Here is a 26,874-nt window from a genome sequence, read left to right as displayed (position 1 = left end):
CTTGCTTTTTTGTATAATCTGACAATTTCTGCCTTTTAATTAGGGTGTCTAGACTATTTACATTTAGCGTGATTACCTCTATAGTTATGTTAAATCTGCCATCTTAACTAGTCTCTAAGTTACTTGAGGACAAGAACTATGTTTTATTTATTCAATAAATAATTATTGAGCCTCAAGTACTTACCTTCTTACTAGGCAAAATCATTTCTTCCGAAATCTAGGCATAGTGGGGGCTGGTTCAGCATTTCTTGGTTGACTTCAGAGAAATTCTTTGCATTTGAGGGAAAAGGTCAAATATACAGTTTTTATTTCTTTACTTCTAGATTTCACATAATTTCTACTTAGAAAGTGGGGGAGCTTGGCAAATCTTAATAGAAGTAAGCAGGGAATTCTTGCTAGTACAGTGAATCTAACTTTTAAAAAATTGAGCTTAATGTCAATGTTTATTAATTCTGAATGAGATAATTGGCATCCAGTGTATTTCATGACACCTCCCTCTTTCCGCACTCTCACGTACCAGAGATCAAAGCTTAATCTGACACACCTGCTCATAAGTTGAAGTCACATCAGAGGCTAACACATAGGTAGATCCTGTACCTCCTGTTCTAAGCAGTCCAGAAATAAATGAAGAGCAAGGTTTTGATACATCATTTGTAAAAGGTTGATAGCCCTTGGCATTTGCTATAGATAACTATTTTTTTTAACTCAAATAAAATGACCTCAATGCCATTTCACAGACCTAAACCTACTTTAATCTTTCACTGGATATTGAGAAGTGATGAGAGTATCACACTGTGCCCCTCAGCCATGGTTCTGAAGATCATTTATCATTTTAGAGAAGCAGTATGGCTTCATGGAAAGAGAAGTAGTTAGAAAGCAGACATGGATGGAAATCACAGCTTCACTTCTTGACCGGCTGTACAATCTTAGAAAAATATCTTAAGGCTTTTAAAGCCTTGGTTTCCTAGTTCGTAAAAGAAAGCTTACACCTACTTCAAGGGGGGTGTAATGAGGATTAAGTGGTATGTGTAAGATGCCTGGTACTTAAGGCACTCAGTATATGGTGGCCACAGATCAGCTAAATCAGTATTCACTCAGGAATAAATACCATAAACTTGTTCATTCAGTTAGAACAAATATTTGAGGGTCTACTGTGTGTAAAATATTTTACCAGATACTGAAGGTAGTTCATAAAAGTAGAAGTCAGGGTCCAGACTTTAACCTGTGCTGAAGGTGAGATATATACACTTGAAAGAGTAAAATGAGTGAAAAGTAATACATGCCAAACTGCCTAAATGAACATTAGAGATGAAAAATGCTTCAAGAGATGGTGGGATTCACATAAAGATGGAAGCCACTCAGTTCATGTTGGATTGAACTAGGTTCCAAACTTAAGGTTGCAGTAAAGATCAGCTTATTCTACATATTGCCAAATTATAACGTTAACTTCCCTTGAGTTTCTTGTTAATTACTTCCAGATGGGGGTTGGGGGAGACTCTAATTTTTTTTTTTTCCCATCATTCTTTTCTGCCAGTGATTCCAATTATGTGCAGGAATTTTCTTGTCCCTTGAGAACAGACATTCTTATAATAGATCTGAAAAATCAGGAAACTTATTTTTTTCTCTTGCCTTTAGGTTGTATGTGTTGATCATTATTAAAGACAGTCTGTAAGCCTCATGGTTATAATTAACGTTTCTCTTTAACATCTTCTAAGATAGCAAACAAACCAGCAACTGCTCATGGGTTGTGTTAACTTTGGCAGTTATTTTCTGTGTGGCTGCTCTGTGCATGTGCTGTGCTAAGTTTTTTGGGCAATATAAAAATAATAGAATATGAGGTTCACGTCCAGAGAATTTACACTTCACTTGGTAAGGCAAGATAAATTCCTGATACGGTTAATTAACTTATTGGAAAAAGTTATTTAACTGTGTAATGTTTAATGTATACTCAGTGCCAAATACTGCCTTTGCTATGGGTCCTACTAATTGTTATACAAGTTTAGAGGATAGCAGATTTTTATACATTTATATAGCTATGGGAAACTTCTTAGAAATGATTAATTTGAGCTGAAAGTTGGGTAGGTTTAGATGGATGGAGGAAATTCCTAAGGGAAAACAGAAGGAATATTTATTGAGCACTTAGGTACAGTTTTAAGAGCTTTTGCGTGTTTTATATCCTTTGATTCTTACACTTGCATGAAGTGCGGGAAGTAGGTATTGCTACTAACTCTGTTTTATGTAAAAGAAAATGGAGGCACTAAGAGATTGAATAACTTGCCCAAGGTGACAGTATTAGTAAATGATGAAGCAAGATTCAAATCCAGGCATTCTGACTCCATAATCCTTGTTTGTAACCACAGATAAACAAAGCTTTAAAGCAGATTACATTTAGTGGGTAGTTGGTGACCAGCTTGGAAAGGATATGCAATCTTTTGTTATATAGTAATGGGAAAATAAGGTTGGAAATCAAATGGAGGCCATAATATGGGGTGTTTTAGTGGTTGGTTGAATTTTGTTGTGTACACATACACCAAGCAGAGGAAGCTGGAAGTTTTCCTGTCAGAATGTTTTTATATTCTTTTGCTTACCTAATTGCTTAAAACAATTAGATTATATGTAGCTTAGAAAATAGCTGTTATATTCTGATATTAAGCAAAAAATTTTCCTTCTCTGGGTATATGATTGAATTTTGCTGAAAATAATTTGAAGTGTAGTAATTTATTTCTGCAAAGCTGAAATAAATCTTTGTATTGGCTTGGAAAAATAATTGTTAAACTAACCTCTCTAGCTGTGACACAGATGCATTTCTGAAGACTTTTCACATAAATTAATAATTTTAATGGGAAAGAAAAGCTGTATGTGGAAGTGATGAAAGTGGTAGTGCATGTTCTAATCTGCTAGTTCTCCTGAGATATATGTACATTTTTTTAGTATTCGGATGATAGTGAAGCAGCTGTTTTGGCTCAACAGATAATAATTATAAAGATTAATTATGTTGTGGAAACTTCCAAGTGAAATGACATTTCTCTGTATGCTGAAGAATATATAGAAATTATTGAAAGTCAAGAGATGACTACTTCTTCTTGATAGCTATTTCTAGAATTTTAGCTGGAACTTGTTCATTTTCCCCAGTGTGGTAATGATTTAGTCACTGTGTGTGTGGATGTGTTTATTTGTGGGTGTGTGCACACACACGCTTGAAAGAGAGAAAGAGTGAGTGAATGTGTTTGTGGTCTTTTTGAATATTTTTTGTAAGGAAAAGCAAGGTAAAAATGTGTTACTATAGGTTCTTCCCATCATCTTCTGGTTCTCTTCTTTTCTTTGCCCCTCCCAAATAACTTGGCCTTAAGAATGAAAGAGCAATTCAACTTCAAGGGAATGACTTCTCCATTTTACTTTGGTTTGTGTTGGTGGACATAGCATGGGGTCCTGTGATGTGCACACAGCCAGGAAAGAGCAATGTTGTAACTGTTACGTCTAACCTGCTCTTCCCCTGGAGTCACCTGGCAATACAGGAGGTAACTGACAACTACTGACTTGAAATGCACATTTTTTTAGTCTTTTTCCAAAAAGAATAGAATTTCCAAAATTTATTTTTGTATTTGTACCCCTGTCCATCCCTTCTACACTTCCTGTTCTGACTTACACATTCCTTTTCTCTGGTGCTGTGGTACCCTGAACATAACTCTAATCTACTGGAATATGCTACAATTGTTGGCTTACTCAACCCCGTGTCTTAGTCAACTTGTATCAGTACGTAGCACCGTTTTTGGCATGTGGTAGATTCAAATATTTGACAAAGTGAATGAAAATTAAAGGAAATAAAGGATATGAAATTAATCTTAACAAAAGCCTTATACTAATTTGGAGAATTTTATTAATATGGCAGCAAGTCTGTGTAGTGGTTTTTGACTGAGTTTTATTTAAAGTTAATTGGTCAGAATTATGAAAATCAAAATCTTTATTTTGTTTTCTTCCCCTCCTGACCTCTTCCTTAGTTCTTTATCCAAATTCTGGTTTACACCCCACTTATTGCCACTGGAAGTTAGTTTGGGGACATATTTTTTAGGGATTGGCTTATGATAAGAATTACATTTTGAAATCCATACTAAGCTGAATTTTAGTATTGTGTATTGGTTAGGGAAGACACTAACAAATATTTTTAGGATTTTTTTTTTTTTTTAACCAATTTTTAGAAGTGAGTATATAGAATTCTTTATAGCTAAAACTGAGTGCATCAAGAGTAGGTCCACTATTGGGCTGTGTAGATAACTTGAAATGTTTTTGAATAAAAATAGCATCTCTGCTGAAGTTTATTCAGTTCTGTAAATGTTTAGTGAATGCTTGCTGTGGCTGGCATTGTGATTGATGAGAGGGACATAAGAATGAATTAGGCAGTTTCTGTTCTCTAGAACCTCTCACTCTAATGAAGAGATGCCCATGTCAACAAATCATTGCAATATGGTATGATATATGCAATGCTGAAGAATAATGATAGGACAAAAAGAGGGTGAAAGTCAGTTCTGCTTCCGAAAAGGCTTTATAATTAAGGAGACATGTAAGTTGGTGCTGGAAAGATCTGTGGGAGCTCATAAGGGAATTGAAGGGTGAAGGGCACTATAGCAGAGTGATTTAAGGGAGTAGACTCTAGACCTAGACACTCTGGATTCAAATTTAACTTCGGCCATTTACATGCTGTGCCTGGCTTTTTCCTTTTTTTGGTTTATAACGGACCAATTATAGTTGTATGTGCCTTGTTCTTTTTACTTGGAAGTTTTTAAATCCCTTCTTCCTCAGCAGAGTATAGTACTTTTTTGTGCTGTGACTGTCTTTTATATATATCTTTTCTCAAGTGAAATCTTTATGTGCCTTGTTTCTATGGCAGACTTTCTTTGAAGGCAGGGTCTATATCTTAATCATTTTCCATCTCCCACATGGGATGCAGTCTCTGAGACACATTGAAACATAAAGAAACATGATAAATTTTGAGCGAATGCATAAATCAATACATCACAACCTAGTTTCTGTTCCAGCTATTGTGTACTGGGTCCAGTAGTCTTACTCCCAGACCCATACCTTTTCTTTGACTCCCAGTCTACACATACAGCAGAAAAGGTGATTTCCATTAAATAGTTATTATAGTAATCTTGATTTTTTTTTCCTAGAACTCAGCTTTATAAATACATATTGTATAGGAATAATTAAATGTGAATTTTAAACTATTTTTTTGCTACTACCTTACCAGAATTATATTTTGCTGGGACTGAGCTCCAAATTACACAAAATAATTCTGTGGAATGGATATATGATAAGTGTTACATAAAAGGGGGTTCTATAATCAAAGGAATTTGAGCAATCCTGGGTTGACAAAGATAAACTAGTTTGACTTTTCTAAAGCTTTAATATGCCAGCATGCATTGTGAATCTCATTCGACCCATTTTTATGAGGGATTGGTGACCCATGGAATACACTTTGGAGAAATGCTGCCTAAGTTTATGGGTTCATTTTAGCAAATAAGACTATTTACTGTCTTAGACTACCTCTTCTTCCCAGAGCTGACTTATCTTCTATGTTGATATCTGGAATAGTCTCACCAGTTGGCAAATCATATCCCAACATGTGCAAAGCGCTGTTGATAACAACTGGTCTTTTTTGACTCCTTTGCTAATTAAATATACCTGCATGGAGTCTCTGAAAGAGCCCAATCCATATTCCTTATCCTTAACTACTCCCTTATTATCAGGGACTTCAGTATGGTAGTCAGCTTTCTTAGTGTATGTATAAGTGTCTACAGATTAAACATCTGTTCTCTCCATCCATTTAGCATACTTTAGATTTGTATCTCTAACATGACATTAGCAAGTGAGAACTTTGAAACCACAAAAGCCACATATCCTATTTTAAAATATTATTATTTCCATTTTTTAAGTAAGTCTGAACTGGACAGAGACATTCTAAAAGGCCAGGAACAGTGGCTTACACCTGTAATACAGTGCTCTGGGAGGCCAAGATGAGGATGGTTTAAGGCCAGGAGTTTGAGACCAGCTTGATCGTGACAGCAAGCGCCATCTCTGCAAAAAAAAAAAAAAAAATTAGAAAAATTAGCCAGGCGTGGTGGCTTACCCCTGTAATCCCAGCACTTTGGGAGTCCGAGGTGGGCAGATCACGAGGTCAGGAGTTCGAAACCAACCTGACCAATGTGGTGAACCCGTCTACTAAAAATACAAAAATTAGCTGGGCGTGTGCCTGTAATTCCAACTACTCAGGAGACTGAGGCAGGAGAATCGCTTGAACCCGAGAGGCAGAGGTTGCAGTGAGCCAAGACCACACCACTGCACTTCAGCCTGGGCAACAGAACAAGACTCCATCTCAAAAACAAAACAAAACAAAACAAAAAAACCAGATGTCGTGGCGCACACCTGTAGTCCCAGCTACTCAGGAGGCTGAGGCAGGAGGATGGCTTGAGCCCAAAAGATTGAGGCTGCAGTGAGCTATGATTGCTCCACATATTTCAGTCTGGGCAACAAAGCACAACCTTATCCCCCCACACCAAAAAAAAAAGGGTTATTCACTGTAGATGAAAAGATAAAGAAAATTAAACGATCTGTTATTCTCTTATTCAAAACTAATTACCATGGACATTTTTATATGATGTTTTTTCTTTTTTATGTGCATGAATCAGGATATTTTTAGCCACAAATAACAGAAAAGTGGATCAAAGTTGACTTAATTAATAGGAGTTGATTATCTTATGTAACAAATTTGGAGGTAGCTTCTTTCAGGATTGGTTAATCCCACCACACATTGATATCAGAAGTCTGGACTGGATTTATTTATTTATTTATTTATTTATTTATTGACCTTTTTTTGGATTTTCCTTTTTACCTGCAAGTAGTTACTGCAGCTACTACGTCCTACCATGACAACGTCAAAGCAGAAAGAAAGATGAACTGTCTTCTTGGACATCTCTCTTTATCCAGGAGAAATATCCCAGAATTTATGTCTTATTGGCCAGATCTGAATTACTTGCTCACATTGAAGGGATCTAAGTGAAAAAAATTCATGCTCTGGGAAGGGACCATCCTCTGAGCACATTAACACCTTAGTCTGAACAGAAGCTGTAGTTCTGTTAACAAAGAAGGGCTGGCTTTGGAGAGGCAACTAACAGGATCTGCCAGATTATATCTCTGTGCACTTAAAAGTCACTTTTACTAAACTGAATTCTCTTATTACTTCTTTATGGCCTGGATAATCCAGAATTAGATATATAATTGTTGAAATTAAGTGACTGAAAGATTGTGGGGGGAATAAGGTAAATAAACTAAGATTTTTTTTTATTGGTAAATTATTTAAAATAATGCTGAAAAGTTAATATTACAACTCTAAAGCTTATATGAATTTGTGTGGTAGAACATAAGACATCAGAGATTTTTTTTTTTTAAGACAGAGTCTCACTCTGTCGCCCAGGCTGGAGTGCAGTGGTGCGATTTCGGCTCCCTGCAAGCTCCACCTCCTAGGTTCACACCATTCTCCTGCCTCAGCCTCCCAAGTAGCTGGGACTACAGGTGCCCAGCTAATTTTTTGTATTTTTAGTAGAGACAGGGTTTCACTGTGTTAGCCAGGATGGTCTCAAATCTCCTGACCTTGTGATCCGCCCGCCTCGGCCTCCCAAAGTGCTGGGATTACAGACGTGAGCCATCGCGCCCGGCCAGATATTTATTTTTATATTTATTGTCTGTCTTGCTTTTGCGGTTGGTAGCTTTGGTCTGGGCTTCCAAACCTTCCTCCAGCAATGATTCTCCTTTGCTGCTGAAGCTATTTGGTAGATGAACCTGAGAAGGCTGACCCTACTGCTACAGAATTCCCATTCTCAAACACTCCTCCGTGTTTCATATGAGATACAGGTTTGTGGCAGCCATTCTTCAAAAATATACTGCCCCGAAACCAAACAACTTGTAAAAGATTTATTCTACAAAAAACTGGGCCTGCAATTTTGATGCTGCTACCAGGTAGTGGCAGAGTGTCAAAGTTATATATATTCTTACTTTCCTGGAATAGCCTTAATTTCAATTTGTTTGGGCTGTTTTGCGCCCCCAAAGCATATCAATATTTTACAAACTTTAAAATTTCAGTATTCATAACATCTCTGGCTGTTATATATATATGTGTGTGTGTATGTGTGTGTGTGTATGAAAGAAACATATATATAAATTTTTTTTAAAGAGATGGAGTCTTGCTGTGTTGCCCAGACTGGAATGCAGTAGCTATGCATGGCCATGATCCCACTACTGATCAGCATGGGAGTTTTTATCTGTTCCATTTCCTACCAGGGCTGGATCCCCCCCTGCTTAGGCAATCCAGTGGTCCCCACTCCCAGTAGGTCACCATATTGGTGCCAAACTTAGTGTAGACACCTGATCAGCGTAGCACACAATAGCCTAGAACTCCTGGCCTCAAGTGCTCCTTAGCCTCCTAAGTGGCTGGGACTGCAGGTGCACACCACCGCACCAGACTGTATACTTAGAAGTTTCATAAAAATAACCTTGTTAGGAGGGTGCTTTTTTTCCTTTAAAGTATAGCTCTTACTTGACTCAAGGGCATGGTTTAAACATCCAGGCCTATATTTCATCACATTCAGATTTGGGTCCTTGTTCAGGTTCCTCAGTATTTATATTTACTTAACCAGAACTTTTGTGTACAGTAACTCTTTTTGAAAAAAGTAGCTTAACTTTAGATCCAAAACAAAGCAATCTCAGTTTTAAATTATATTAATTGTTATTTTTTAAAGCTATATGCATTCCCCTTTTAAATAACCTCTAACACTTTGGTTTACTATCAATCTTTGTTTGGTGGGTTGCTCACAACTCTTGAGCTAGTTTGCTATCAGAATGTGTTCACTTGCTTTCTTTGCTCTTCTTTAGCTATATAGCCCATGGAAGGGAAGTCCATTAGTTTGCCCTTTTAATTTTTTGAAATCCAAGTCCTCTTGAACCATTCTACTGTAAGAGGCAGAAGTAGGAAAGTAAGAGCATTATTCTCTTAAAAAGATAAAAGCCTTTATGGCCAGGTACTCTAATCACTGAATATTTCTCAGACTTTGTAAATTTAATGGGAAGTTTATTTTAACCTGATCTAAATAGAAATTTAAATCTTTAAGTTAATTCTATCTAAGTAGAAATTGGAGTTTAAACTCTTAACTGGTTATTATCTTAGCAAATAATTTGTTTTATTTTAGATTGATGTCTTCTAATAAACAAAATTACTTAAAGGAACTGAATAACTTATTACATTAAAACATTTAAAATAGTAATTAAGCAATATTTTCATTAGAAATTTCAGTGGTGGACAATCTTAATTCTCATAAGTATTCAGAAATGCCAGGAGTAAAACTGAATCAGGTATGAGAAACTTTCGTTTTTTTTTTTTTTTTTTTTGAGAGAGTCTCACTCTGTCACCCAGACTGGAGCGCAGTGGTGCGGTCTTGGCTCACTGCAAGCTCCGCCTCCCGGATTCACGCCATTCTCCTGCCTCAGCCTCCCAAGTAGCTGGGACTACAGACTTCCGCCACCATGCGTAGCTAATTTTTTGTATTTTTAGTAGAGACGGGGTTTCCCCATGTTGGCCAGGATGTTCTCGATCTCCTGACCTCGTGATCTGCCCGCCTCTGCCTCCCAAAGTGCTGGGATTGCAGGCATGAGCCACCGCGCCCGGCCATGCGACTTTCAACCTAGACAACTTCAGTGGCGTGATGGAGACTACTGAATAGGCTAATCTGTTAGGCCCATTCTTTCCCAATGCTTTTGGAAAAAAAATAGGAAAAAAGCAATTCCATATGTGAAAATAATTTTACTGATCTTTAGCATCTATGTAGATCTGTTGGGAGGTTCTTTCAGTTTTTATAATACATATAAGTAGGACCTTGGCCAGCAAGCCTGAAAATTTGTTGAGCATATGAGTATTTCCATGGACTGCATGTGACCCACACACCAAAGTGAGAGAACAAGAGCTCACCTCGTACTGTGTTAAATTCTGTCCCAGAGAAAGTCATTGAAACCTAACAGGGAGTCTGTGTACTATGAATCTCTGAAAACCCAGGCTGGAAGGAGACTGGTGGCAAACAGAGAAGCCCGATGGTGAGAGAAAGAATGTTGGGTAGCAGCCAGAAAAATAGAATGTGTTTTCTACATCATGTGGATTGCAGCTGGGGAGACCCAACAGGGACACCTACAAAGAACCCAGAAAGGATTTAGCTTAAAGGATTTAGCTTAAATATCTCCCAGGCCCAGAGAACCCTGAGGCATCTTAACAACAATACTTGTTAAGTGTATTTCCTGTCTCATTTACCTCCTCTCTCTTTCTCTCTGTTTCTCCATGCCTTGGTTGGGATAGGGGACAGGAAGCTGCAATTGCAATCAGTGGCCTGAAAGAACTCTAGACTAAAAAAGAGACAAAGATTATGTGATTATGTGCCCTTGCTAGAAGACTGCTCTTGTGACTCCTGAAGCACTCCATCATGTCCTTATTACAGAGGTAGCACGAAGGAGAGAGGGAAGGGTAAAGGGCACATCCGCTTCCAACATCTGATCCCATTTTATTGGACAAAACTTAGTCATGGCTACACCTGATTTGAAGTAGGCAGGGAAATACAGAGTTTCTTTTTTTTTTTTTTTTTTTTTTTTTTTTTTTTTTTTTTTTTTTTTTTTTGAGACGGAGTCTCGCTCTGTCGCCCAGGCTGGAGTGCAGTGGCCGGATCTCAGCTCACTGCAAGCTCCGCCTCCCGGGTTCACGCCATTCTCCTGCCTCAGCCTCCCGAGTAGCTGGGACTACAGGCGCCCGCCACCTCGCCCGGCTAGTTTTTTGTATTTTTTAGTAGAGACGGGGTTTCACCATGTTAGCCAGGATGGTCTCGATCTCCTGACCTCGTGATCCGCCCGTCTCGGCCTCCCAAAGTGCTGGGATTACAGGCTTGAGCCACCGCGCCCGGCCCAGAGTTTCTTGTTTTTTGTTTTTAGCTAGGCCTATTGTCTGAGATCCTGTTACTAAGAAAGAATGGATATTGGTAGACAATTAGTAGCCTCTTCAACTTAGCCCTCATCTCTGGATTTGTTGTGGGAGAACCCGTTTCTCAGGTCTAAACAGTCTGTAAACATTCATAAGTTTATATGCAACTGCCTTCATGGCATCAGTTGGATTTTGCATGTCTTTGACTCTCAAAATATCTGAATGATTTCTGACTGGATTCTGCATAAGCCTTTGTCTGACTGTAGCCACAACTAAGTTCTTTGTCCTGACACTGTTAGGCTTCTATTGGATCTTTTATAGCTCTTAACTACTTTTTAATATTTTTAATCCTTCCTAGAAGTTAGAAATGGTTCATTTTAAAAATCTACCTGCTTTTTTTCCTTTCCATATTCCCATTTCCACTTTTTTTTTTTTTTTTTTTTAAAGAGCCAGAGCCTCACTCTGTTGCCCAGGATGGAGTGCAGTGGTATAATCATGGCTCACTGTAGCCTTGACTTCTGTGGCTCAAGTGATCCTCATTCCTCACCCTCTTGAGTAGTTAGGACTACAGGTGCATGCCGCCATGCCCAGCTAATTTTTATTTTTATTTTTTGGCAGAGATAGGGTCTTGCTTTCCTGGCCCGGCTGGTCTTGAACTCCTGACCTCAACCGATCTTCCTACCTTGGCCTCCCAAAGTGTTGGGATTACAGGTGTGAGCCACTGTGCACGGCCTATTTCTGCTTTTATTACTTTAGTCTTATTATATCTAGTTGAGGTACTAGTCACTTGTTAGGCTCTGACTCTGCTTGACAGTTCGTTTTTTTCACATTGTAATTGATTGTGGTCTTACCTTTAGCAGGTATTATTTTATGTGTGTCTCAGCATGTACTTATTAAGTGACTTCACTTGTCCTTTATGTTTCTTACTTGATGGGATTTTCATACTCTTTCTATGTCCATTATTCAGGATTTCTGGACTACGTTTCTTATTTCCAGGTTCTTAATGTGTTCCTCAGGGTTGGATTGCTGGAAATTTAACCCTCTGGTTAAGTGGAACATTAATATGCTGTATTCTTGCTAGCTTCACAGAGTGTTTTCTTTTAATGACTACTGTCTTACAGCATATAATGAAAAATAACTTAATCCGAAAATATTCAACAAACATCCAGTACTCACTACCTGCAAAGCAATACCTTAAGGTGTTCATTACCCAGCTATATTAATTTTGTGAAAAGATCTGAGCCAATGATACTGTAACTGTATATGTAGTGGGTACTTTATAAATGCTTATTGAATGAAGAGCTTTCCTGGCATGCATTACTTTATTCCAGCCACTCTTATTCTTGGACACTTTGTTGTATTTCCCAAAGTAGAGGAATAGGATGTTTTAAATTTGATATCTCCCAAAATTTTTCACAGCCTTCATAGCTGGCCAGCACTATATGAAAGAGATTATTATTAAAGTTTTATCCATTGTAACAGTTAAAATATTTACTGTGTTAAAGGCAGAAAATTCAAGTTTACTTTGCTTAAAGGATAGGGGAGAGATTGATTTAACGACTTGTTTAACTTCAAAGTTTTCAAAAGTAAAGCATGGTCCAGGCACAGTGGCTCATGCCTGTAATGCCAACACTTCAGGAGGCCAATGCAGGAAGATTGTTTGACTCCAGGAGTTCAAGACCAGCCCGGGCAACGTGGTAAAACACTGACTCTACAAAAAAAAAAAAAAAAAAATACAAAAATTAGCCCAGTATGGTGGTGCACACTTGTTTTCCCAGCTGCTCAGGAGGCTGAGGTGGGAGGATTGCTTGAGCTCGGGAGGTCAGGGTTGCAGTGAGCCATGATCATGCCACTGCACTCTAACCTGGGTGACAGAGTAAGACCCTGTCTCAAAAAAGAAAGAAAAGAAAAGAAAACGGTAGAGCATGCTTCAGACATCATTTAAGACTCTGACTCAATTTCTCTGCATTTATCTTGGCTTTTCCTTTTGTGTGATGCTCATGTCCTCAGGTTGGCTTTCTTCATGATGACAAGATGGATGCCAGCAGTAATTTGGGCTGTTTGCCTCTTTGTAGCTGTGTAGTTTAGAATCCAGAGGGCAGGGAGAATTGTTTCCCACAACCACTGAACAAAAGACTTTGAACTGTAACGTAGACAGTGGACTTTGGATGATAATGATATCAATGTAGGTTCACTGATTGTAGCAAATGTACCATCTTGTGTGGGATTTTGATAGCAGAGGAGGCTGTACATATGCGGAATTAGGTCATATATGGGAAATCTCTATATCTTTCATTCAGTTGTACTTTGAACCTAAAACTGCTCTAAAAAATAAAAGTGTGTTTTTGGTTTTTGTTTTGTTTTGTTTTGTTTTTAATGAATGAGTCCAGGCTTGGTGGTTCACGTCTGTTATCCCAGGACTTTGGGAGACTGTGGCAGGAGGATCTCATGAGGCCAGGAGTTCGAGACCAGCCTGGGCAACATAGTGAGACCTCTTTACAAAAAAAAATTTTAATTAGCTGGGTACGATGGTGCACACGTGTAGTCCTACCTACTCAGGATGCTGGAGCAGGAGGATCACTTGAGCCCAGGAGTGTTGAGGCTACAATGAGCTATGATTGCACTAGTGCATTCCAGCCTGAGCAACAGTGGAGACTGTGGATCACGAGGTCAGGAGTTCGAGACCAACCTGACCAACATCGTGAAACCCCGTCTCTACTACAAATACAAAAATTAGCCAGGTGTGGTGGCACGCCCCTGTAATCCCAGCTACTCAGGAGGCTGAGGCAGGAGAATCGCTTGAACCCGGGAGGCAGAAGTTGCAGTGAGCCAAGATCGCACTGCTGCACTCCAGCTTGGGTGACAGAGCGAGACTCCATGTCAACAACAACAACAACAAAAAAGAAATCAAAGTAGACCTAACTATATATGCAGATATGGAAATTTCTCTGAAAATAGCGAGGCGTAAGACACTACATAACAGATAATCCCCTATATGCTTTTAAATGTTATCCATATTGATCTATATCTAGATGTAAAACAAAGAAATAAGACAAGAAGGATGCACACTGGACTTTACGGGGTCACTGGGGAGGGGGTTGTGGGGATGGTGCAGAAGTGGAAAGGCAAATGAGGATTTTGCTTTGAGTCTTTTAAAACATGAATGTGCTCACATTTTAATATTTTAAGAATATATTCATATAACAGGAAAATAATTTTTTAAATACTAGTTATATATGTTCATTATATGGAAAACTTAAAAGTATGTTTCACAACACAGAGATAACCATTGCTTAGATTTAGTGCATTTTCTTGCAGTGGTTTTTGTTTGTTGTTTTTTTGGTCATAGATAGGCTCTCAATGTATTATAGTTTTCCTTCTAGCTTTTAAAAAAACTCAGTTGTATCCCACGGGAATTTTTCGTTGCCATTAAAAATTCTTTGAAAACACTTCCATCGGTAATTATGACATATTTATACCATGAAATATTAACATTTCTCTATTGTTGAGACAAGTGTATTACTCCCATCTTTATACATAAATATATCTTTACAGTGTTCATTGTTTCCTTATGATTAATTTTTAAATGGAATATTCCCTTTATTAGAAGATACAAATTTTAAATTTTAACATAAACAAGGCCAGACTCAGTCACTCATACCTGTAATCCCAACACGTGGGAAGTCAAGGCAGGAAGATTGCTTGAGCTCAGAAATTGGAGACCAGCCTGGGCAACATAGTAAGACCCCATCTCTACAAAAAATGAAAAATAAAAAAATTAGCTGGCATAGTGGTGCATGCCTGTAGTTGTAGCTACTCAGGAGGCTGAGGCAGGAAGATGGCTTGTGCCTTGGAGATCATGATCACACCACTGCACTCCAGCCTGGGTGACAGAACAAGACTGTCACAAAGCAAAACAAGGAAACAAAAACCCAAATAAATAAATAAATTATATGGCTTTTTTTTCTTTTTAAAGCAGAATGGAAATATAACCTTTTTTTCCCACAACATAGTGCATGAATTTTGATAAAGCAGTAGACTGATCTAGTTGCTTTTGCTCTTGTCTCTCTCTCATTCTCTATTCCTTGGCATTCTTTCCCATCTGTGAACGTCTCTGTATTCCTCCTTTAATGCTACGACATTTTTTTAATTTCTAAAAAAGAGTAAATCAGAATTCCAATGCAGCCAGCTTGAATCAGTCATTCTGTGTCTTATGAATAGTCAGTTCCTCCAGGCAATGAATTAGCCCTTTAGAAAATGTTGGTATTATTTTTCTCAATCCTGATTATCTGTATAGGTGACCTGGAATGCATTTAAGGGAAGCATTGTGTCAGTTCCTCAGATCTAAAGATGGAATCCTAGGCTGGGTGTGGTGGCTTGTAATTCCAGCACTTTGGGAGGACAAGGCAGGAGGATCACTTGAGCCCAGGAGTTTGAGACTAGCCAAGGAGTGAGACCTTGTCTCTACAAAAAAAAAATTAAAAATTAGGCATAGTGGTGCATGCCTATAGTCCCAGCTACTCAGGAGGCTCCGGTAGGAGGATTGCCTGAACCCTGCATTTCAAGGCTGTAGTGAGCCATGATCATGCCACTGCATTCCAGCCTGAGCAACAGAGTAAGACCCTGTCTCAAAAAATGAATAAATAAGGATGAAATCCTGTTTTTACTGATTATAAGTAGTTTTTATTGTTGCAGCTGCAGTTGTGTTCTGGGTTACTGAGTTTTTAAAAATTATTATTCGCTTTAGTGAAATTTGGAAGTGGATTTGTTAAAGTATGTAATTGTGGCACGAGATTTTTCTCAGCTGCTTTGCCAACTGGAAACCTCCACAGCCAGCAGCACCGCACTAGCCCCAATCTGGGCCTTGCTCAGCCCCAGGCCTGCTGCTGGAGGTACCCTGCCCACTCAGCCCACCTGTGTTACAGCTTGTACTCCATTTGGCAGTTCCCGAGCTCTTGTTCTGCTTCCAAGAAGAACAAGAATACCCTGACAATTGAAGGGTAAGAATGGACAGAGAAGAATTTCATTGAGCAACAGAACAGGTCTCATTGGAGAGGGATCTTAGGGGATGGTCCCCCCACCCCATAGTCCAGTGGTTTCTCTCCCAGTGTGGCTGAGTCGGGGCCTTTTATAAAAAGGGCACAGAATAGGGGAGTGCATACTGATTGGTTTGTGAGTATGCAAAGAAAGACTAAAGGCACCACTGAAAGGTGAGCACAGCAATCTAGAAAACCAATTATGAAACGGTAGGTATATGTAAAATAGGTGAAGGGTGGGGATCAGAGGAAAGCCACCAAATAGGAAGATGGGTTCTCAATCTAGTCTGTGGATTTAATTTGTAGTTTGGTTTTCAGGCTTTAAACTGTCTTTGGCTTGGAGGTGGGGTTTCACCAGGGACCCACCGCTATCTGCCTAGGCATTTGTCTGCCTCCTGCCATTATCAGTTGCATTATAGAATGTTGAAGACTTTGCTCTTTAAAGGAATATTATGATAAATACCTTTTTATTGTTTATTAATTTTTTTTTTGAGATGAAGTCTTGCTCTGTCACCTAGGCTGGAGTGCAGTGGTGCGATCTTGGCTCACTACAACCTCCGCCTTCTGGGTTCAAGCAGTTCTCCTGCCTCAGTCTCCTGAGTAGCTGGGATTACAGGTGTATGCCACCACAACCAGCTAATTTTTGTATTTTTAGTAGTTACGGGATTTCACCATGTTGGTCAGGCTGGTCTCGAACACCTGACCTCAAGTGATCCACCTGCCTTGGCCTCTCAAAGTGCTAGGATTACTGGTGTGAGCCACTGCGCCCAACCCATGCCTTTTTAAAAATACAGGCTATCACCTCTCTATTTTTGTAAATGTGGACATTTGTATTTCTTTTAAAGACAAACATTAAGATGTTTTCTTGTTCGGGCTACAGCATTTAGCAGTAATTCATCTTTGCTTGTGAACGAGATAACATTTTTCGATAGATAAATATCCTGTGTGTTTTAGTTGAGTTTGTTACTATAAGAAAATAGATTCTTGTTTAGTTCACTAATTATCAGAAGTGTGGTGTCCCCAACTAGCAGCATCACCTGGGAACATGCTAGAAATGCACGTTATTGGACCCCACCGCAGATGTGCTATTCAGAAACTCGGGAGGTAGAGCCCAGCAACCTGTGCCTTAAAAAGCCCTTTGGGTTCCACTATATGCTAAAGTTTGGTAACTACTGGTTCAGATAGTTGATATACAGTGACTAGAAATCTCAGCTTTTATCACATGAGGGCTGCATTTGGTTTATTTCCAAGGTATAGGTTCGGAACTATGGCAGTAGTGCAACTGTATAGATGAAAAGCTGATAGCATGGGCGGCCCCACAAGAGTTGCTTTCATTGTTTGTTTCCAGTGGTTGGGATTTTAAGAACTATGCAGTGAGCCAAGAGTCCTTCACTACTGAGTTGAACCAAATTATTTCAGTACTTAGGATAATTAGCAGAAGCTTTTCCTTTAATAACATCATTTGGATTGTGCCTCCCTGTATTACCAAGATACTTAAAATGACAAGTTATGAATTCCATGCTTCACATTTGAAATATGTAAGATTATTTTTGTAATTAAGAAATTTCTGGCCGGGCGCGGTGGCTCAAGCCTGTAATCCCAGCACTTTGGGAGGCCGAGATGGGTGAATCACGAGGTCAGGAGATCGAGACCATCCTGGCGAACACAGTGAAACCCCGTCTCTACTAAAAAATACAAAAAACTAGCCGGGCGAGATGGCGGGCGCCTGTAGTCCCAGCTACTCGGGAGGCTGAGGCAGGAGAATGGTGTAAACCCCGGAGGCGGAGCTTGCAGTGAGCTGAGATCCGGCCACTGCACTCCAGCCCGGGCGACAGAGCGAGACTCCGTCTCAAAAAAAAAAAAAAAAAAAAAAAAAAGAAATTTCTGAATGAGCTGTTTTTCAAATGCTTTTAAGTTGTAAGTAATTCCAAACAGATGTATAGTACCTGAAAGACTCTTAATTAATATAATTAAGGTATATATCCTGGCTGGGTGTGGTGGCTCACGCCTGTAATCCCAGCACTCTGGGAAGCCCAGGTACATGAACTGCTCGAGCCCAGGAGTGCAAGACCAGCCTGGGCGACATGGCAAAGTTCCATCTCTACAAAAAAAATAAAAAAATTAGCCGGGCATGGTAGCATGTGTCTGTGGTTCCAGCTACTTGGGAGGCTGACGTAGGAGGATTGCTTGAGCCCGGAAGGCAAAGGTTGCAGTGAGCCGAGATCCAGCCACTGCATTCCAGCCCCTTTCTCAAAAAAAAAAAAAAAAAAAAGTGTATATATACGTATGTGTGTATATATATAAAATGTCCTTAAAATGTCCTTTCATTATTGTCTTTTATATAATTAGTAACTGTTTGGATAGTGTCTGTCTGGTTATTTTAAAAACATTTTTAATGGAAAAATGTTATGCTAAAATATGTGTGTTTTTTTAATTGGAAAAAATTATTTACTCCTAAATTTAAATGTTATGTATATATTTTAATTATTTCAGGCAGGTCCTTCAGGGTGGAATATTAACTTCTATTTTATTTATTTTTTTTATTTTGAGATAGAGTCTCACCCTGTTGCCCAGGCTGGAGTGCAGTGGTATGATCTCAGCTTATTGCAACTTCCACCTCCCAGGTTCAAGCGATTCTTGTGCCTCAGCCTTTCAAGTAGCTGGGATTATAGGTGTGCGCCACCACTCCTGGCTAATTTTTGTATTTTTAGTAGAGACAGCGTTTCCCCATGTTGGTCAGACTAATATTAACTTTTAAAATATGACTTTATTTTATAAATAGGAGCTCTTTTTTAAAAGAACTAGATCTTCGGCCGAGTGTGGTGGCTCACGCCTGTAATCCCAGCACTTTGGGAGGCTGAGGTGGGTGGATTGCTTGAGGTCAGGAGTTCGAGACCAGCCTGGCCAACATGGTCAAACCCAATCTCTACTCTCTACTAAAAATACGAAAAATTAGTCGGATGTGGTGGTGGGTGCCTGTAATCCCAGCTACTCCGGAGGCTGAGGCAGGAGAATCGCTGGAACCTGGGAGGCAGAGGTTACAGTGAGCCAAGATAGTGCCATTGCACTCCAGCTTGAGCAAGAAGAGAGAAACTCCGTCTTAAAAATATATGTATACAGCAGATTTTTTTTTTTTAACTTAGGAAGATAATTACTTGCAAGGAGAGGTATAACTGGTTTGTAGTGGTGTCTGCCTGGCATTATCTATAGATCTTGTTCATGCTACGGATTAGAATCAGTGACTGGAGAGCTGTTAAAGGAAAGCTTACAACGGTCCCTTTATGCGTACTGAGACGTGAAAGATTTCCCAAAGCAAGGGTAAACTTACCAACTTTTTGAAGATAGTATTTCTGAATTTCAAGCAAAAAAAGGATATCTAAATTCTATCCACTCTCTACATATGACTAGATCATATTGTGAACAGTTAGTTTTGTGTGTGTGTGTGTGTGTGTGTTTTCGGGGTAGGGGAGCAGTTTATTTGTTTTTTGAGATGGAGTCTCGCTCTGTCACCCAGGCTGGAGTGCAGTGGTGGGATCTTGGCTCACTGCAAGCTCCACCTCCCGGGTTCATGCCATTCTCCCGCCTCAGCCTCCGGAGTAGCTGGGACTACAGGTGCCTGCCACCATGCCCGGCTAATTTTGGTTTTGTATTTTTAGTAGAGACAAGGTTTCACCATCTTAGCCAGGATGGTCTCGATCTTCTGATCTCATGATCCGCCCGCCTCGGCCTCCCAAAGTGCTGGGATTACAGGTGTGAGCCACCATGCCCGGCCGTGAACAGTTAGTTTTTTATAATCAGCCAACAGAAATTAAATCCATCCAATTATTAATTATTTTCTAAATGTTTGTAATTCAAGAATGAGGGAGGAGTGAAATATTTTTTAAGAAGGTCCTTACCCAATCAAATGAATCTGTAATTTCTAACTAGTTTATAGCAAAAGATGTGGAGAATTTAGTATTCAGAATTTCCTGTGATTATTTGTTTACTTGTAGACCCAGGTGAGATTAACAAAATTGAGACAAAAAGCCAACACTCTGAAATTAACCAGTCCTTTTTGATGTGTAGGCCTACCCACATGCTAATCAGCATTCAATATCTGTAGTCTCTTTATGCTGGTGTTATTTAATCCATTTCCACATACAACTTATCTACTTTCTAAGCTGAGTAAAAAGTTTAAACTGATGACTTTTAAGATATATAAAACAGGCTGAGCAACAGGGCACACACCTGTGATCTCAGCATGTTGGGAGGCTGAGGTCGGAAGATTGCTTGAGCCTGGAGGTTCAAGACCAGCCTGGGCAACATGGCAAAACTCCATCTCTAGAAAAATTTTTTAAAATAGCTGATTGTGGTGGTGCACACCTGCAGTCCCAGCTACTGGGAGGTGGAGGTTGGAGGATGGCTTGAGCCTGGGAGGCAAAGGTTGCAGGGAGTCATGATCATGACACTGCACTCCAGCCTAGGCACCAGAGTGAGACACTATCTCAAGAATAAAAAGAGAAAAAGATATAAAACATACCTAAACTTGGCAACAGGCTAGCAGATTTTTTTCTTGAGAACATGATATGTAACTATGCAATTCCTTGTGAAGTACTTTATGTAATAATAATAAGTGACAAATTTATTATTGACTTAGTGAAATAGGTCAGGTATTTTGAAAAGACTTTAGTCGGAAGTGAAATGAAATTTGCAGAGAGAATTTATAGAAAAGAGATTTTTTTGGATTTTCAAATTCAGTTTCTTTTTTGTTTCTTTTTTTTTTTAGTAGCTGGGACTACAGGCTCATGCCATCATACTTGGCTAAATTTTTTTGTATTTGTTGAGATGGGGCTTTGCCGTGTTGCCCAGGCCGGTCTCCACCTCGTGGGGTCATGCGATCTGCCTGCCTTGGCCTCTCGAAGTGCTGGGATTACAGGCATGAGTCACCGTGCCTGGCCTTCAAGTTCAATTTCTAACTAAATAATAGACCTCAAGTTACTTGGAGTAGGAGTGGGGAACCTAATAAATAGAGACTATGTGGAAAAGATTAGAGGCATGATATTTGTTTCATGTATTGGCATGGAATAAAAAGAAAATGTTTTTTAAACTTTTTTTTTTTTCCAGTGTACCCTAATGATTAATGGTCTTTGGTTTTCTTCAGATTGGAGAAATTAGTTCCCAGTATAGTGTTTGACTTTGTTTTCTTTTTTTGTTTTTTTTTTTTTGAGACAGGGTCTTGCTCTGTCACTAGGCTGGAGTGCAGTGGCCCTATCTCGGCTCACTGCAACCTCAGCCTCTCAAGTAGCTGGGACTACAGGCGTGCACCACCACGCCCAGCTCATTTTTGTATTTTTAGTAGAGACGGGGTTTCACCATGTTGACCAGGATGGTCTCCATCTCTTGACCTCGTGATCCACCCACCTTGGTCTCCCAAAGTGCTGGGATTACGAGCCACTGCACCCGGCCAACTTTGTTTTCATAAACTACTACATGACTACATGGCAGTTTGTCTTAGCAAGCTATTTTATTTGTTTTTGATTCTCTAGTTGTCTGAGGGAAGCCAAAAGCATGCAAGCCTGCAGAAAAGCATTGAAAAAGCTAAAATTGGCCGATGTGAAACGGTAAGTTTGTGTCTATAGATTCTTTTAATAATGACAATTCTACATATTAGAGTAAGGACACAGAGCTTCCTGTGAGGAGGATGCATTTCTACCAGAAGAAAAGGAGATCATAGCCAAGGCTATGAACGTTTGACCCAGTAGGATTCACTAATTGTGAGTCTAGATTTTGTTATTATTATATATGGTAGCATAGCATAGAAACATAAACCCTAGAGCCAGACTGCCTGGGTTTGAAAGTCTCCTAAATTCTGTTTTCACTTTTCTCTGTTGCAAAATGGGGAATAATAAAATCTATTATACTTCATTGGGTTATTGTATGGATTAAACTAGTTAATATTTGCAAAGCACTTGGAAGAGGACCTGGTACATGGTAAGCCCTGTATAAATGTTTATGTAAATTTTTAAGAGTCTTTTTTAAAAAATTGTATAGAACAAACTGAAAACCATCAACATAGTATCTTTGTGGCCTTGTAATATTTAAAAATTTTTAAAATAAATATTGACCTTTTTTTTTAAAGTGCAATCTTTTTCTAAGTATTAGGTTAGAGATTTTAAAAAATCATTTTACTTTCTATTTTCATCATTATCTGAACTATAGACTTATGACTTTAAAAAATATTGAAGATCAACATGAACCACTAAGCATTTCATCTGGCCCTCTATTTGTATCACTTGATTGGGAAAGAAAGCAACTGGAAAACTTGTCACATAGTAGAAAGGGATATAGCAAAGCTTTACAGTGGCTTTATGCTTTCAAAGTTATTTCACATATATTGTTTTATGTGAATCATCAGCACAATCACAGATAGGAATTGGAGAATAGTCGTTTCTAAAGAATATTCAAGGAAAGGTAAATTCTGGGCATAACCTGAAGCTGTTCTATTTCTTCCTCAGTTGACAATAGCAACTACCACTTTATTTGATCCTTTTGTTTGTTTTTTTAAACACTGGCAATAACTTGTAGAACCACCTTCAACTAATGGTGACATACACTTGCCCTGAAGTTGTCAGCCAGTCTACTGTTAATCCACTGAAACAAGTACATCTTGCAGGCAAAAACCCATCAGCAAACATAGTTGCCGCCTGCAGATATCAGAAGAGCTTAATGGTTCAGAAATGTTCCTAAGAAAGATGAAGTCTTGTGCTCATCCTGATCTTACCAGCCAGGCCTTTTCAGAACTACCTGGCGCCTATCTGCTAGATATTATTCTTGATGATGGTGGCGATCCTGCTGTTGGTAAAGAAGAAAAATAGCTAACATGTGTATTCTGCTTACTCTGAGCCAGGCAACTACTGTTCTAAATGCATTTTGTATATTTATTGAATCCTACCAGCAGTCTAGGGAGGTGGCTACCGTTACTGTCTCCATTTTGCTTTTTGAGGAACTGGAGGCACAAAGAGGTTAAATAATTTGGCAAAGATCTCAATGATAGTGACCGTCTAAGATTGTTTCAATGCGTGATACCTGGAGAACTATCATTGTATTCACAATGGATGTTCACCACTCTGCTTCTCCTGTCTTTTTTTCTCCTCTTGATTTTGTTTTGTTTTGTTTTGTTTTTTGGTTTGTGTTTTAGAGATGGAGTATCTCTGTATTGCCCAGGCTGCCCTTGAACTCCTGGGCTCAAGTGATCCCCCTGCCTCAGCCTCCTGAGTATCCGGTACTACAGGCAGGCGCCACCACACTTGGTGACAGTGTTCCTTTTGAAGCATGTATAATTTGGGTATTGATGGCAAATAATGACTTATCTTCTTATATTCTAGTTATTTTAAAATCTCTCCTGAGCTGTGAAGTATGATATACACTAACCATGTGTGGCTATTTATATTTAAATAAAAATTAGCTACAGTTAAATTTAGTTTCTCAGTCACAGTAGCCACATTGCATATATTGAGTAGCCACATGTGGCTAGTGGGTCTTGCAGTGAAGAGTGCAGATCTAGAAAGTTTTCCTCACTGCTGAGAGTTCTGTTGGGGCGTGCTGCTTCTGAGCGTGCTGCTCTGTATACGCAGTCTCTTGTACAAATGCTAGCAAAGGAACTGTCTTCGCTTTGGAACCAAACGAAACAGCTAAAAGCAAAGTGGAAAAATACAAATAAAAAATACAAGGTAGTTGGGAACCTTACAAGTCGTGTTAAGCAGTTTGAACTTTACTTGATTTTGCCTCGGATTTATCCTATGATTCTGTACTATAATCTTTGCGAACATTTGGTTTTTGTTTGGGCTTTTCAGGTTTCAGAAATACAAAATGAATACGTATAGCACTATGACTTCCACCTGCTAGTGAGAAATATGGCTAGACATTTCAAATGGTTTTTATTGGATTATATTGTATTTTGAAGCTTTATTCTGGTTTACCTTTAAAGAATAGGTAGTGGGAGGCCTCAAGCTACAATTGTGTTATTTCTTTAAATGTATATAAAATATTAAGGATATATTAAAATATTCTTAAAAATTGAAAAATTGTCTAGAACACTGTTAAAGATAATTGTATAATGATCAATGTTGTCTTAAAATGTTACTTACATATATAGCCTTGTGAAACTACTCAAAAAGTAGTATAATTTTTTTCTCTAACATACGATGACATGGTCATCTTAGAGTTCTAACATGAACCTCTCACCTATTTGTGAGCATTCTATTCTGCATATTAACTCCCATTTAGTTATTCAATATATATAAAAGATGCTTGAGATTTCAGGAAAGATGAGAATTGAGCTTGTTCTTATACTGTGACTATCTGTGTGTGTATGCTTATATATATAATATCAAAAGTCTAATGCACATCATTTATGAGAAATAAAATGAAATTGTTATAAAATGTATTACCTTACAACATACAGAATTTTGTCTTAATTGAACATAAAACTATTTGGAATGCAGGAAGAGCGAACCAGGCTAGCAAAAGAGCTTTCATCACTTCGAGACCAAAGGGAACAGCTAAAGGCAGAAGTAGAAAAATACAAAGATTGTGATCCACAAGTCGTGGAAGAAATACGTAAGTTTGTATCATATCTTAGGGGTCTTTAACTTTGATAATGAAAAAGACTTTATATTTCTAGTTGCCTGCTAACCATTCTCCATATACATGAGAAAATAAAACCAGTTAAGATAGTATTCTGTTTGTAGTACTCTAATTTTGTATTTGTAACATAGTAGGAAAATACTGCTTTAGTATCGCCATTAAGAAGTCTTAATGTGCCGGGCATGTTGGCTTATGCCTATAATCCCAGCATTTTGGGAGGCTGAGATGGGTGGATTGCTTGAGCTCAGGAGTTCAAGACCAGCCTGGCCAACATAGTGAAATCCCATCTCTACCAAAAAAACACAAAAATTAGCCAAGCGTGGTGACACAGGCCTGTAGTCCCAGCTACTTGGGAGGCTGGGGTGGGAGAATCCCTCAAGCCCAGGAGGTTGAAGCTGTAGTGTGCTATACGTGCCATTGCACTCCAGCCTGGGTGACAAAGTAGGACTCTGTCTCCAAAAAAAAAAAAAAGTCTTAATGTTAGAGCATTGAACAGTGACAACTTTGAAATTATAAGCATTTTAAAATTAAGGAAGATGTGTGGGATAGAAGGATAAAGACATAAAATACAAGCTTAGAGAACTGAGGAGTCAGAAAAAAAGCTAATTTGGCCTGAAGAACTTTGATTCTGTAAAGAAATCTGTCATTATCTTCTAGGAAAAATGATACCATAAGTAGAAGAGTTTGCAAGTTGCAGAAAATCAGTCTGTACATTGAGTTGCCTTTTAAATATACCAGTGATTTTTTTTCCTTCTTTTAAACCAGAGTCCCCAGAGCTTTGTTTTAAATAATGTTTATATGTTTTTTAAAAGATAGAAATGTGAATATTTGAGGAGATAAAAGAGTATATTATAAAGACAAAGCATTTAATTACTTGGGAAAATATAACTTTTTAAATATTTTTCTGTCTTAGCCTGTCTTATGTTTAGGAAACTGTACCAAGTGAAACTTACAGAAAAGCTGATACTATAGTGTGTGATAGAAGGCTTTGAAAGACATGGAAAATATTTGGTATGTTAAAATTAACCTGAGGATAGTTTGATTGCAACTAAGCTGGCCTAGTCCTTGGCAGTGGCCTTTACAATTAAAGAATTTTTAAGCAGTTCAGTTAGTGTAAATCTGAAGTTAAACTTCATATTAGAGACAGGTCGCTGCTTTGCACAACTCCAGGAGGCACCATTCACATATATGGAGTACATCGCCTAGATGGTGATATGTAGTGCCACTGGTTCAGCTGATTACCCTGGGTGATTTTCAAAGAGAGGCGGAGGTAGAATAACTCCCTGAGCCAGTCATTCTCTGTAAATTAAGTATTTGGGGAAACATGTCAGCTCTTTTATGCTGACCACAGATTCATTTGTCATCATCCTGCAGAAGAAAGTGCTAATCAAATCTACACCAACAAAAATAACCACCTTAATCTGTTTGAAAGTTTTAACTAATACCAGATGATCCTCAGTGAGCACAAGCACATCACAGCAGGAGAGTACCTCACAGGTAGAAGGTTACTACTAGGAAGCTAGGCCTGCATATGATTCATCTTCAAAAGGAAACAGACTGCTTGTTCAGGAGGACGTAGAACGTTGTGTACCTTATCTAGAGCACCTTCTCATTCTCTTGAAAGAGAACTTCAAGCACAGTTTCTAAATGAGGTTGAATACTTTCAGGTGATTTATTTTCAGGATAGCATGACTGTGCCCTCTAGCAGTTCATCATGAAAAATCTGACTTTCCACAATAACCAAATCTGACCCTTCATTTACTCTTTCTTGCCTTTTTTCCTGATTTCAGTTTTATGTGATTCTTGTACTTGGTGTACTACCTCTTTGCCCACCTGTTTCATTCTCTTTTATGTCTAGGACCTACAACTCTTAGGTATATTCAAAAAGACGCAAGCTTTTCCACTCCATGGTCCCTATTGTACTGCCACAGCTATTTCCTTGGACAGGTGACCCTCACTGACATCACCTCCAATTGTCTCCCCAGTCCTTTTCTTAATGTTGATATATTCTGCCCACTCAGGAATGAATAAAACCCTTATTTAGGCTTACTAAACTACTGTAACCTACACTGATAGTGACCCTGAGCCAGGATCACATTAACGTTCAGGAAATTAACAGGGAATTGTGCCAGACCGATTCATGAAGTGGGGAAAACTTGTATTGTAGGCATGTTAATTTAAGATGTTGCCATTCCTTGTAGGTCTGATTCA

General features: G+C 38.7%; 1 protein-coding gene across 4 annotated transcripts in view; it reads left to right on the top strand.

Moving 5' to 3' along the window:
* Positions 1-26,874, top strand: part of LOC105463501 (meiotic nuclear divisions 1) — a 118,695-nt gene that overhangs the window by 31,893 nt on the left and 59,928 nt on the right. For all 4 annotated transcript variants that reach the window (XM_071092921.1, XM_024787258.2, XM_024787260.2 and 1 more), the window contains exons 5-6: positions 21,564-21,638; positions 24,522-24,636. In XM_071092921.1, the coding sequence (XP_070949022.1) occupies positions 21,564-21,638; positions 24,522-24,636 (190 nt within the window). The remainder of the gene's footprint in view (positions 1-21,563; positions 21,639-24,521; positions 24,637-26,874) is intronic.

This window comes from Macaca nemestrina, chromosome 3, assembly GCF_043159975.1.
Source record: "Macaca nemestrina isolate mMacNem1 chromosome 3, mMacNem.hap1, whole genome shotgun sequence".
Lineage (NCBI taxonomy): Eukaryota > Metazoa > Chordata > Mammalia > Primates > Cercopithecidae > Macaca > Macaca nemestrina.
Note: the sequence above shows the minus strand (reverse complement) of the source record. Positions and strands in the feature narration are given on the sequence as shown.